At 47.8% G+C, this 13,001-nt stretch overlaps 1 protein-coding gene across 4 annotated transcripts in view; it reads right to left on the bottom strand.

Moving 5' to 3' along the window:
* The window catches only part of AP2B1 (adaptor related protein complex 2 subunit beta 1), a 139,748-nt gene that overhangs the window by 95,807 nt on the left and 30,940 nt on the right, over positions 1–13,001 (bottom strand). For all 4 annotated transcript variants that reach the window (XM_090026666.1, XM_090026664.1, XM_090026667.1 and 1 more), the window contains one exon: positions 2,433–2,623. In XM_090026666.1, the coding sequence (XP_089882792.1) occupies positions 2,433–2,623 (191 nt within the window). The remainder of the gene's footprint in view (positions 1–2,432; positions 2,624–13,001) is intronic.

Genomic DNA, 13,001 nt, shown 5'->3' with positions numbered 1-13,001 from the left:
CCCCTCCCCAAGTAAGTAAGTCTGTGTGGGGAGGGGAAAGGGCTGTGGGGCTAAGGCCCCACTCACCCCAGCCCCTGCTGCCGCTGTTCTGGGAGCAGTCGACACCAGCTGCCTGCAGCCACTGGGCTGCACTGTGCCCGGAACCCTCCAGGGCTCCGCTTGTCCCCACTCACCCCAGCTCTTGGGCTGCGCCATGCCACGGTGGAGACAGGTGGTGCTGGCTGCTTCAGCAGGTGTTGGAATTAGTGGGGAGAAGCGGAGCCCTGGAGGGTCTGGGGCATGGTGCAGCCCAGCAGCTGCAGGCAGCTGGTGTTGGCTACTGCTGGGCCGGCTGCAGCAGGCGATGGGGCGAGTGGGAGAAGCAGAGGCCTGGGGCTGCAGCAGGGAGCAAAGCGGAGGGAACTGTAAGTGGGTGCAGGGCATGGGACGGGGGGCCCGGCAGTGACACTGGGCTCTTCCTGGAGTTCAATGGCGCTGGGAGGAGAGCTGCTGCCACCCCAAAATTCGCCATAGCGCCCCCCCAACCTGCCCTTCCAGGGCCGCCACCGAGCACTGGGAAGAGTGTGGGGCCGTCACCAGCTCCAGCCTGCAACAGCAGCCTGCCCTCCTCCCATGCCCGGATCCAGGGGCATGTGTCCCCTGGAAAGAGCCTGGCACAGCCCCCCAGCCCACAGCTCTCCTGGGTGTGCATAGCAGCAAAAGCTGCACCATGCCCCCCCTGAGTCCTGCGTCCACTCACAGTTTCCTCTTCTTTGCTAACAGGAGTGGCCAACAGGTTACACCATGACCCTCCCCCCACCCTTTCCCTAGTCCCAGCCTTCCTCCCTTCCTCCCTCACTGCTGTTGGAATGTATCCCTATTTCTTAGATTGTAAACTGGGTTCCCTTTATGCAAACTCAATTTATGCGCAGTTTTCCAGGAACACATGTACTGCATAAATCGAGGGAAACCTGTATAACAAGGAATGAACTTATCAGAAACCAGACAGGATTCAAGAAGAAAGGGCTACCCAGCAACTCTGAACTAAGGAGTCAAGGGTCAAGCTCCACAGAAAGGTGCAACAAACATGTTGCACCTGTTTGCAAACACTGCCTTTCAAAGGATTTAAAACCGACAGCTCCATTCTGCTGAAGCCAAGGTAACTCAAACATAGTGTCTTGGAGATCTTTGTGGGGTTTTAGAGATAATTAAGAGCTTGAGTTTGGGCCCAGGCACAGGAGATATTAGAACATCTGTATAAAGAAGAAACCAGCAAAATTTAAGATGGAATTATGCGTTCTGCTGCAAAAACACAGCCACTGAATAAAACCTAGCAAGTCAAAATGTGCCTGCACGGAATTTTAAAAACACAGACCTTCATCCTTTCTCACTGCTTTAAGAAGAAACAATTGTAGCTTTCTGACTTTATGCTCTGCCCCCAACCTTTTCCTCCCACCCTTCAAATATCAGAGACAGAGCCTGACCATTCCGTGGTTTGCCAGAGAACCAAAAGGGAGGTTTTCAAGGAGTGTTAACTGTGATCTTAACCAGAATTGATGGTGCTGAATCTAGCACAAACTCCTTTTATTCTCAGTTGTGCATTGAAGTTATAGGTATGAACCAAAGAGAGAGTTTTAAACGCATGACAAAGATCCCTTCCTAGTTGTCATTCCTCAGGTTTATTTCCTAACCTGTGATATTAGCTTAGTTTTCTAGTCATAAGAACTTCCAGTTCATAAAAAAACTGACAGAATATAAAAAATAAGTTATTTTTAAAACACTTTCCAGGGCTTTTGTGGCATATAAACTAAGAAAACAAAGCAAAAATATTTTTTTTTCTTTTAAGGAACAATACTAAAACTTTTGTATTGTGTAATGTGCACTGGCCAGTTGTTACAATAGGGCTAGCTCTCCACTAATCCATTGCTGGGATGAGGGATTACCATGTCCAGCTCCTTAAGGAAAATACAGAGAACCAGTAATGGCCTGATGGGAGAGGCTAGGCCTATGCAGCTTGGTAACTGGTCCTAGCAGATGCCTGCAATACCAAACACCCATGCCTTTGAAGTAATTTATGTGAAATATATTTCTGCCATTCAAAGCCTGTATGAACCTGTTTTATCAAGCCTGCCCATACAGCCTCAAAGAGAGGGGACACTGGGCTTGTTTTGCACTGCCCCATGTTAGTCCAGTTAAATGCCAGAGAAGAGGCCTTAGCACAACCCTGAGCATCCAACAAGGAGCATGCTGAAGAAAGAGCATTTGAGAGTGGTGCCAAAGTGTGTGCTTAGGGTTGCTCTAAATCTTCTACCCTGCCCCCTTTTTGGATTTGACTCATGCTGAGCAAGGGTGAGCAACCAAGATACATTTCTCAGCAGGGGTGCCAGATGTGACACAGAGGCAGCATAGACATGTGGCCATTAGCTGCATGTGAAGGGTATGACCTAGCATACCTCTGAGCCTCACGATCATCCTTGGGGTTATAGTTGGACAGACAGTCCAGAATGAAGATCTGGCCCCATTCGGTGCATTCATTTAGAGCAGTTAGCAATTTGTTAATGTTCTGTGGGTTCAGGTCCAGCAGGTTACTATTAGGATGCGATTCGCTGATCTCAGACAAGGCAGCCACAGCATTCGCCACCACCTGGGAGAGAGAGATGAAAACAATTCATTGTCTGTGTGTCACTCATACTGGGGTGTATAGCTGGGATCTGGGGGCTTAGCACAGGTTGAGAACTGGGGCTGATGGCACTATCTGGTTTAGCTCATGGGGGACCCAAAGTAGCCTGAGAACTTGCAATTTGTTTTTCACTGTCTGCCAAAAGCATGGAGAGTCCTTGCTAAAATGCTTTTGGTCTCTGAGGGAGGAAGAGAAAGAGAACATCAGCAGTGCCATTGGAAGGCAGCTGCCAATATACCAGGGGAGCACAAAGAGACTGCAGCAGCAGATGGTGCTGGGAGAAAAACTGTAGCAAAAATATTTTAAAAAGACGGTAAAGTCCTAAATTGGCTATAGGCGTGGCCAATTGGTGTTGTCCAAAGGAATGGAGTCCTTTCAGCAATACTGCCTTTTGTGATGCTACTTTTGGCCATGTCAGGCAAAAAGAGGTGGCAACACAAAGTACACAGCTGGAACAAGTAAAGTAGACAAAATATTTCAACCAACTCCAGGTATCAAATATCTACTCAGGTTATGAAGCTCTTCCTGGCCTTAACTTCCATAAAGGTCACTCTCCCCACTAATGAAAAATGTTTAAAAAAAACAGACCTCATCATAAAACCACTGATTCCCATATTGATATGCATGACACCCAGTTAATTCAGTTTGAAAGGCAACAGGCAGCTTCTGAAGCCAACAAGTCTCCCTACTGACTTTTTAACATACAAAGTCACACCTGATTCCAGAATGTCCCCAACACTATTGTCTACGTATTGCTACCTTTAGGGGATCTAGGTGCTGTAAATACACTTGCAACTGCAACAAAAATCAGACAAAATTAGGTTTGGAAGGGACCTCAGGAGGTAATTTAGTCCAACCCCCTGTTCAAAGCAGGACCATCTCTAACTAGATCATCCCAGCCAAGGCTTTGTCTAGCCAGGTCCTAGACAAGGATGGATATTCTACAACCTCTCTAGGTAGCCTGTTCCAATGCCTTACTACCCTCTTCATGAGCACTGCTCTGATTTAATGAAAAGATGGGAACTTATAGAAAATCTGTGATGAGGAGACTGATGAGTAAAACTCCCACAAAACTACCACTACCTAAATTTCCCTTTCTGCAACTTGAGACCATTGCTCCTTGTTTGTCATCTGCTACCACTGCAAACACTCCAGCTCCATCCTTTTTGGAACCACCCACCAGGTAGCTGAAGGCTGCTATTAAATCCTCCCTCAGTCTTCTCTCTTCTAGACTAAATAAGCCCAGCTTCCTTAGCCTCTACTGAGGAAAAATAATTTCATTTCTTTAATGTACCTTGTCATGCATCCACAGATGCATCTCGAGCAGCTCCAAGGAGGTGATTCTCCCCCTCTATGCAGCACTGGTCAGGCCGCAGTTGGAGTACTGCGTCCAGTTCTGGGCGCCGCACTTCAAGAGGGATGTGGACAGCATGGAGAGGGTCCAGAGGAGGGCCACTCGCATGATCAGGGGACAGCAGGGACAACCCTATGAGGAGAGGCTGAGGGACCTGAACCTGTTCAGTCTCCAAAAGAGAAGGCTGAAGGGGGATCTAGTGGCCTGTTATAAACTAGTCAGGGGGGATCAGCAGGCATTGGGGGAGTCACTGTTCCCCCGAGCACTGCCAGGAGCGACCAGGAATAATGGTCACAAGCTGGCGGAGGGTAGATTTAGGCTGGATATCAGGAGGCGCTACTTCACGGTCAGGGCGGCTAGGATGTGGAACCAACTTCCAAGAGAGGTGGTGCAGGATCCTACCCTGCGGGTTTTTAAGAGGAGGCTAGATGAACACCTTGCTGGGGTCGTTTGACCCAGTACTCTTTCCTGCCATGGCAGTGGGTCGGACTAGATGATCTACTCAGGTCCCTTCCAACCCTAGAAACTATGAAACTATGGTCCTCCTGCCACAAAACCAAAGAAAGGACTCTCAATCCTGACTTCCAACACTACTCTGATTTAATGAAAAGCTGGGGACTTATAAAAGGCTTGAGACAAGGAGACTGATGAGAAAGACTACCACATTTTTCAACATAATTTGAGAGCAGGAACAGACAATATCAAAACAGCAAAGAAAAGGAATCTAAGCAACTGCTGAGGTGCTGAACTTTTCTAAGCAACTGGCCAGTCTTCTACAGCATTATCCTAAGCAAAATAAAGGGAAACAGTTGTGGCCAAGCAGGCTCGCTTCCAAGTCTGTAGATTACATATCAAGTAGATTTTCATTCTGAGAATGATCAACAAGATAACTGGATAGCTAAACAGTGAAAACTAAAGAAGTTAATCATTTTTAAAAGAAGCTTTTGGTGGTTTTCATTGCTATTCACGTGGGAATGTCTTGAAGTGTTAGGTCAACAAAAGAATTAATATTGTCAAAGGTGTACATACCAACAGAACATGCAGTTAAGTAAAACCAGATTTCAGAAAAATCCTCACTCACTCACTCACATACTGGTGACACCTCCCCTATTAGGTGGTGCCACTGGCTTTACAGCTATAAGAACATAGCTGCTCTAACATAGCACAAATAGTCTGCAAAAAGATTTAGATTATGCTGACAAGAGTTCTCTCTTGGTAACAGCTCAACCAACATGTAAGCAGAGGCCAAAAGACCATTTACTGATTCAGCATGGAAAAGAAACCTGTTACTAAGAAGCTCAGCAACTCACAACTGAAGCATTTTATTAGAAGGCTAAGAGAATACAAAGGAGGACAGTCATCCTACCTTGGCAGTAACATACAAACCTATGGGAATAATCAGAAGAAAATAAGAAGTTATAAAAGTTGGCAAGGCAGCATTATATTATCCAGCTTCAAGATTTGATCACTGAAATCTACTATTCAAAGACCAAAATGCAAATATTTAATTCAAATATTATTTCCATCTTAGTATATGGGGACAGGAGTTGTAAATCCACCAATGGTATAGACAGATATCTCCAGGCCTTTGAAAGTGAAGGCCTTGCTGGGGCATTGATCGATATATGCTGCTCACACAAAGGCTTTGCTAAAGCATTGGCCAGAATAGGTCTCGTCACCAAACCTGACCAACGTATGAACTTCTCACATAAACAAAATTTGTTATGTGAGCCAGATGTGCATTCCTACCAAGAGATGGGAGTGGGAGATGATGGTACAAGGTAAGATAGTTCAGTACCAGAATGATACGTCTGGAATGGGAACACCCAGGTCAAAATGTGAAATAAGCCCACGGTACAAGATGGCTTGAGACTTTCAACATACATAATTTGTTTTGATAACTATAAAAAGAGAATTTGGAAAGCAAGGGAATTTTGTAGTGGCCTGGGGGAACCTGTGTCGGGCTGTACCAACTACTTTGTCACTGAGGCCTTAACTGATGTACTTGTTAGGTCAAAACATGTTAGGACTGTGCTGGTACACAATAAACCTGGTCAAATCTTTACCACTGAACTGAGCCTGTGGTCATTTTTTAAAAACAAAATTGGTGCTGAGATCTCCTGGCTGTGACTTTTGCCGGCATTGTAGTTCCTGAAACTTCAACACTTTAACAATACAGCAATAATGCTCGATGAAGACAAAAGCAAGACGACACAAATAACCCCAGACAACAGAAAGCAACCATTGAACAGAATGAACTTATAAACAATTCCAAGCAAGTTCAGTTGCTCCTCATCTCCAAAGCTATCATCTGAAGATAACATAGATATCTAGGATAGTCATTCAAAATTAAATCAAAGCATGTGGCCGTGAAGTCATGTAAGTTTTAAGGAAAATTATACCAATGAATTAGCGGAAGTCACTAATAATTTAATTTCTTGAATGATCCTCCTGCCACAAAACCAAAGAAAGGGCTCTCAACCCTGACTTCCAGCACTGCTCTGATTTAACGACTTATAAAAAGCTTGCGACAAGGAGACTGATGAGAAAAACTACCACATTTTTCAGGTTGCTAAAGTGCTAAACCAAGTTGACAGTAGTAGTCTCTTTTACAGGAGCAGATCAAGAATATTCTTTGTTTCAATTTATCCATCCAGTTCATTTCAATAACTAGTTCATTCAAAGTTGAGAAACTGATCTGGAATTTTTTTAAAAAATGAATAAAAATGACATGGGAGAGAAAGACATCCTCTATTTTAAAATCCTGAAAGACACAGCACCCAGAAATGATCAGCTCAAGTTAACTAATTATAATTAATGCCTTCTGTGTTCAATACCCTTGGGTCTCTCTTTATGCAAATTCATTTTGTGTGAATTCGCTTCTATGCAACAACCTTATTTATACCAGAAATTTGCTTTGTGCGAGAAAAATCTGATCTCATGTGAAATTGGCCGGCAATGGGCAGGCTGGCAGAATTCTAGCTTGCAGGGAGCTGGGAAGAAGTGGAAGGAAGGCAGTGAGATAGGGGCTGCCACAGTCCATGTACAGTCCATGCACACGGCCCCAAGTAGCTCTGAGGGCAGCTCTGGCAGGTAAGTGGGGTGGGGGGCAGAGGAAGAGAGGGATTGAGGCCCCAGTAGGGAGGGAGCTGGGCAGGGCTGGGGCTGCTGTCCAGCTGGGGAATGCTTGGAGCCCAGGGCCACAGTGTGCAGCTGCAGGGCCCCAGCAGAGAGAAGGGCAGAGCCTCTGGTGGCCTGTCGTGGGAAAAGAAGGGCCAGCTCCCCACTACCCTGCACACTTCCAAAGGAAAGGGGGAGACGCATGGGTGCAGTGGGCCCTAGCCCCAATCCTGGGCCTGGCACAGCTCAGCTCCTCTCCCTGCCTGGTCCCAGCACCCCACAACCCACTGCCCTGGGCACGCGCCTCCTGTGGTGCGGGGCTGCACTCCTCAAAGAGCAGCAGGCATAGGAGACACGTCCCCAGGGCAGCACAGGACAAGCAGCCACCATTCCCTGCCACCTTGCTTCCCCGCCCCAGGTGCCTCTCCAGCCCAAGCAGGCATGACCCAGCATGGCTGGGAACAGCAGGGCTGCATGGATAGGCTATGAGCTCCCTGCTGCACTGGGTCATGCCCGTCAGGCTCCAGAGGCTCAGGAGCAGGGAAGCAGAGAACAGCCGTGCAGAGAAGGTGCTCGCCCCATGCTGCCGTGGCGATGTGCCCGCTGTGTATGCTGCCATTTGCAGTGTGGGGCAATCACCTTCTCCACGCAGCCCCACTGTGGGGCAATCACCTTCTCCACGCAGCCCCACTGTTCCCTGCTCCAGGTGCCTCCACAGCCCAGCAGGAATGACCCAGTGCAGCAAGGAGCTCATGCCCTCTCCACGCAACCCCATTGCTCCCAGCCACATTTTTTTGGAATGCAACCATCGCATAAAGAGAGACCTGAGTGTAAATTAGTTTGAAATGCAGAATATGTTTGGATAAACTAGCTTAAAGAAAAAGTATCTGGCACAGGTACTTAAAGTTTTTTAAAATATAAAGTTTTAAAATGTTGTTTTTGCATTTTGAATTCTATCCCAAATTTCCAGCCAAATACAGCACAGATTTGATGAAAAAATTAAGCACCTAGTATATAAAAAACCAAACTTATAATTCACATTTTTCTGCCCTAAAACCCGGAAAAAGTTCCCAAATAAATCTATAATACGCAATATAATTACTTAAGTAAACTACATCTTAGACAGCAAAAAAACACTAAATTTAAAGGGTATTTTCTCAGGTTAAGAATTTAACCTGTTTAATGTTTACCAATCAAACATAATTTATTTTGGAAAATGAATAGACATGTAAAGCAATATTAAGCTGACCATTCAAAATCAAGGTATTCTGCTTGTTGATAAATTATGATCAAGTCAGCAACTTAAATCATTCTGATTTAAAATCAGCCCCTGCTGGTCTCATTTAAATATATTCCAAGGGAGCTGCAAGCGTGGGTCACAGCATAGTTTGGATATAAATTTCAGCTGGGATTTCCTGAACAATTCAGATTCTCAGAAGGCATTTCCTTGGGTCTTGGGTACCAAGTTTTTACTACATTCCTTTGACAGCCTCAATCTTAAAACCATACTACAGGCTTGTAAATATTAGTTTACTTGGGGCACGACAGACACAGTGAAACATGGTTTATGCAGCAAATCTATTAGACCAGACCAAGTCCTTGAGAAACCTGCAGAAGGAGCAATTCTGGTTTGTGAATTATTTCCTCCAGCAGCTCTGGCTCTCACCTCAGTTCAAAGGGCAGAGTAAAATATAGTCACAAGGAGGCAGGGGGAGGGTAGAAGCCAGAACATGCATCTTTCTGTCAACCTACACAGAAAAGCTTTGATTGGGGGTGGAGGGGGTGGAGGGGAAGCAGAGGGAACAGAGAATGCTGAGCAAGATAAGCAATCAGATTATTTTATCGTCTAATGCTAATTGGAAATTAAACCAAGTGCGTAATTTACTTAATGAAGTATAATGTTCTCCTGCTTCAAAACAGGAATCTTCCACTTACTATACTATTAAAATAACAAAGAAATGGTGAAAAAAGGTGACCAGATTAAGCAGCTTCAAAGAGAGATGGCAAGATGGCTTCCATACAGAGCAAAGAGCTTTCCTCACAGTAGCAACGAACAGCTCTGCCTCTCCAAGAAGCCTAGAGGACCATGTGGTATGTATAAGTTATTAAGTGCAGTTACAATGATGCTCTTTAATTCTGCACTTGGGTAATGGGTAAAACAGGAGAGCAGTTATAAGGACCCTCAAACATAAGACCCACACTATTAACATGACTATTGAATTGGCACCTACACATTGTATTGAGAGTTGTGATGGACTCTGCTGCTCATACTAGTTATACCCTTTTCTACAGCAACGGGCCACCTTAACTTTGCTTCCTGTACAACTATTAAAAATATTACTGTATTTACCCAAATCCAAGATGACCCCAAATTTAAGAAAACTTTCCAATAATTAGATTGTATACACTGAAATCCTGCTATCATTTTCTATGTGTAGAATCTAATTATTAAAGGATTATCTTAAGTTTGTCCCCACCATCACTGCAGTGGAGAAAGCAGTAGTAATGGGGCAGGCAGTGAAAGAGGCAGTCAGAGGGCAGGTTGTAGGGTGAGCAGCAGGGGCTGCCCCTGCCCTTGTAATCCCTCCCAGCAACTCACCCTCCACTTTGTGCCTGCCCCTCCCACAGCCTCAATTCCCTGCTTCCCCCCCAGCTTCTCCCCCCCCTCCCATTTACCATTGCTCTGTGCTAACAAGTCTGTCCCAGCTGCAGCCTGCAACAGAGGCCCAGCTCAGGCCTGTAGCAGCAGTGCCAGCTCCATGCCACTGCTGTGGGGACACACTGGGCTGTGTTCTGTACCCCAGACTGCAACAGGAATAGAGCCTGCTGGAGCAAGGAGCCAGGGGCCTGAGGCTGCAGAAGCTAATGCAGGGACAGGCAGGAGTTATGGCTCTAGCCGCTGTCTGTGCCCTGCCACCTCATACTCTATTCCAAGATCCCTCCCACCACGTTAAATGAGGGGAAAAAACCTTGTTGTGGAATTGGGTAAATACCATATGAGTCTCGAGTAGCCAAATAGTTCAGATTAAGGTCAGGCTGCCCTCTATCCATTTTAGGCTAGTAACATGTATCAATTTTAAAAAGACCAATTACTGTTCCCTTCCTGGTGATGCTATTCCTGGTCTGAACCTAAGACTGGACGCTAATAAGTGCCATTTTCTAATTTTACCACTGACAAAGAATTCCCTTCTGGGCCCTTAGGCAAGGCATCCATCCTTTACTTACAGTCGCTTTCCAGGGCTGCTGCATTGTAATGTCTACAGTCCTTGGGAGATTAAATAACTGGTCCTCAATCTAGCCTGGAAGATTGCTTCCCATTTCAAAATGGTTAAAAAACCCCCAAACAAACTAATAAAAACCCTCATCCTCTAGCTTAACCTTTTAGTGACAATAATTTTTTTGTATGAGGTAGAGTGTGCGGGGGGGGAATGTGAGCTCAGTTTTACCAGCCTGCCTGCTTTGAACTATTTTTAAGCATTTCCCATTTCTACCAGGCAGAGCTGAAAAATGCCACCTTCTGTCAAACTGAAACATCACTTCCCTCTCCTCATCTCCCATTCAGGAACGAGGCCACCTTGGCAGTCGGGAAGTGAGATTTACTCTGGAAGTCAGACTGAGGCACAGCTCTTGGCAGGATGCAGAGAATCTGTCTGAGCCGCACATGTGGATTCCAGCAGCGACAGTGGCTCCTCAGTGGGGTGGCTCTGAGCACTACAGGCAGAGTGAGAATTCCCAGAAGCCTCATGGCAGATGGTTTAGTAGTCTTTTTACCCCCTCCTTGCCTAGAGAAACAGTTTATCTCTCTGGGTTGCTCAGGCAAATGTCCTCCACACCCTATCAGGGCTTGTTTGCCACTTCTCAAACAAGGCACTTGGTAATTTCCTCTGCAGAGACTTCCTGGTGCCATTCAGTGGCAGAGATGACCACTGTCTCGTAGGCAGGCTTGTTAGTATATAGCAGGGGTGGGCAAAGTCTGGCTCATGGGCCAGGTCAGGCCCCTGGGGGATTCCATTTCCCAGCAGCCCCTGCCTGTGCCACTCTGGCTGGCCTCCATGGAAACCCCAGGAGCAATGGGACCATGATAACATTGGGCTGTGATGACCCCATGCTTCTAGGGTCTCCATGAAGACTAGCCCGAGTGCTACTGACAAGGTATGCAACTGGGTGGGGAGCTGCTTTGGGGCCAGGGCTGGGATCTTGCAGTGGTGACAGCACAAGGCCAGAGCCAGGCCAGAGCCAAGACCTGCTGCCTGCACAAGATACTAGCCCCAGATGCAGCTCCCCTCTCAGCCACATGCCCTGCCAGTGCTGCTTGGGCCAGTCTCCATGGAAACCCTGGGAGGATGGGGCCATCACAGCCCCATGCTGTCACAGCCCCGCTGCTCCTGGGGTCTCCATGGAGACTGGCCAGATCAGTACGGGCAAGAGCTGCTGGGAAATGGAGTCCAGCTGCCAGCTGGATCTCCCATTTTGCTCCCCCGCAGTATACAGCAGAGGTGGCAAAATATAGCCTGTGGGCTGGATCCACCAATGAACTGTACCCAGCGTAGCCCTTCAGCCTACAAGGGTGGGAGTGAGGCACCCTTGTATACACCCCCCAACATACCCTCGCTCCCATCCTTGTGGGCGAAGGGCCTGGCCCAGCCAGCAGCAGCTTCCAGGAGGGCTGCTGCCACTGCTGCAGCCGCCCTAGGGGGATCTGCTTGGCTTCCCCAGTGTCCCCCTCATTTCACTCCAGGCAGTATGCAGGGAAGAGGCGGAGGCAGGGGGAGCTGCAGCTGGGTGCGGGCACATAGCATGGAGCTGGGGCTGGCAGCAGTGCAGGTTTGGCTAGGCAGGGTGTGAGGAAGGGTGCGGGGTTGTGGGGACCACCTACACAATGCACAGTCCCCCGTGGGGGCAGTAGCAGTAGGTGGTGTTGCTCAGGGTGCTTGTGCTCCACGCAGGCACTGGCACCCAGCAGCATGCAGCTTTGGCCAGTACTGTGCATGGGGGTGAGAAGCGCAGTCTGCCCTGCCCGCCTCTATCACAGGGGCTCCACGCAGCACATGTGCAGCTCCTGGCACTCATGCGGCACTGGCTGAAGACCCAGGCTGAAGCTGACAGGCTTCCCCATCGCCTGCCATGCAAGTTCCAGGACTCTGCTGGAAAGCAGGGGTGGGATGCACTCCATTCCTGGCAGAGTCCCGGGACCTGCAGGGCAAGAGACGGGGAAGCTCCAGCACAGGTCTTCCCCCAGTGCTGTGCAAATGTGGGGGTTGCAGGCGCACGGTACAGAATGCCCACAATAGAGGCGGGCTGGGCAGGCTGCATTCCTCACCCCATAAAAAAATATTTTTTGTAATAAAATTAAAATATGTTATAGTAGATGTTTGACTTTTAGTGTATGACTTTTTTTTCTGGTTCTAAGTTGGCAACCCTCCCCTCCCAAAAGGAGAATTTATGGGGAGCAAGGGGACAGACTCCTGGTGGCAAAGGTCAGGGATTAGGGAGCGGGACTTCTGGTCCCAATATGGCAACCAGGGGGCGGGAAACTGTCAAAGGGCAAGATTACCTATCCAGCCCTCGACAAGTCACCAAAACTCGTTAAGTGGCACTCCTGCTGAAATAATTACCCACCCCTGGTATATTGGCTCTAACTCACAGGTGGACCAAACAAGGCCCAAGGGCTGGATCTGGCCCACCAAGGGATTTTGTCAGACCCATGGCAGGTCCCTCAGCCCCACCCAGCCCAGGTACAAGGGACAGGACAGGCCATGGCAAGTGCAGCTGGTCCTGTGGCCCCTTGGGTACACAGTGGGGCTATGGTGGCTCAGCAGCCAGCCTCAGCTTCCTGGCAGTGCTGCCAGCAGCAGCTCCCTCAGCTGC

The sequence above is a fragment of the Crocodylus siamensis genome, chromosome 13 (assembly GCF_052110815.1).
Source record: "Crocodylus siamensis isolate JL-2025a chromosome 13, ASM5211081v1, whole genome shotgun sequence".
Taxonomy (NCBI): Eukaryota; Metazoa; Chordata; order Crocodylia; family Crocodylidae; genus Crocodylus; species Crocodylus siamensis.
Note: the sequence above shows the minus strand (reverse complement) of the source record. Positions and strands in the feature narration are given on the sequence as shown.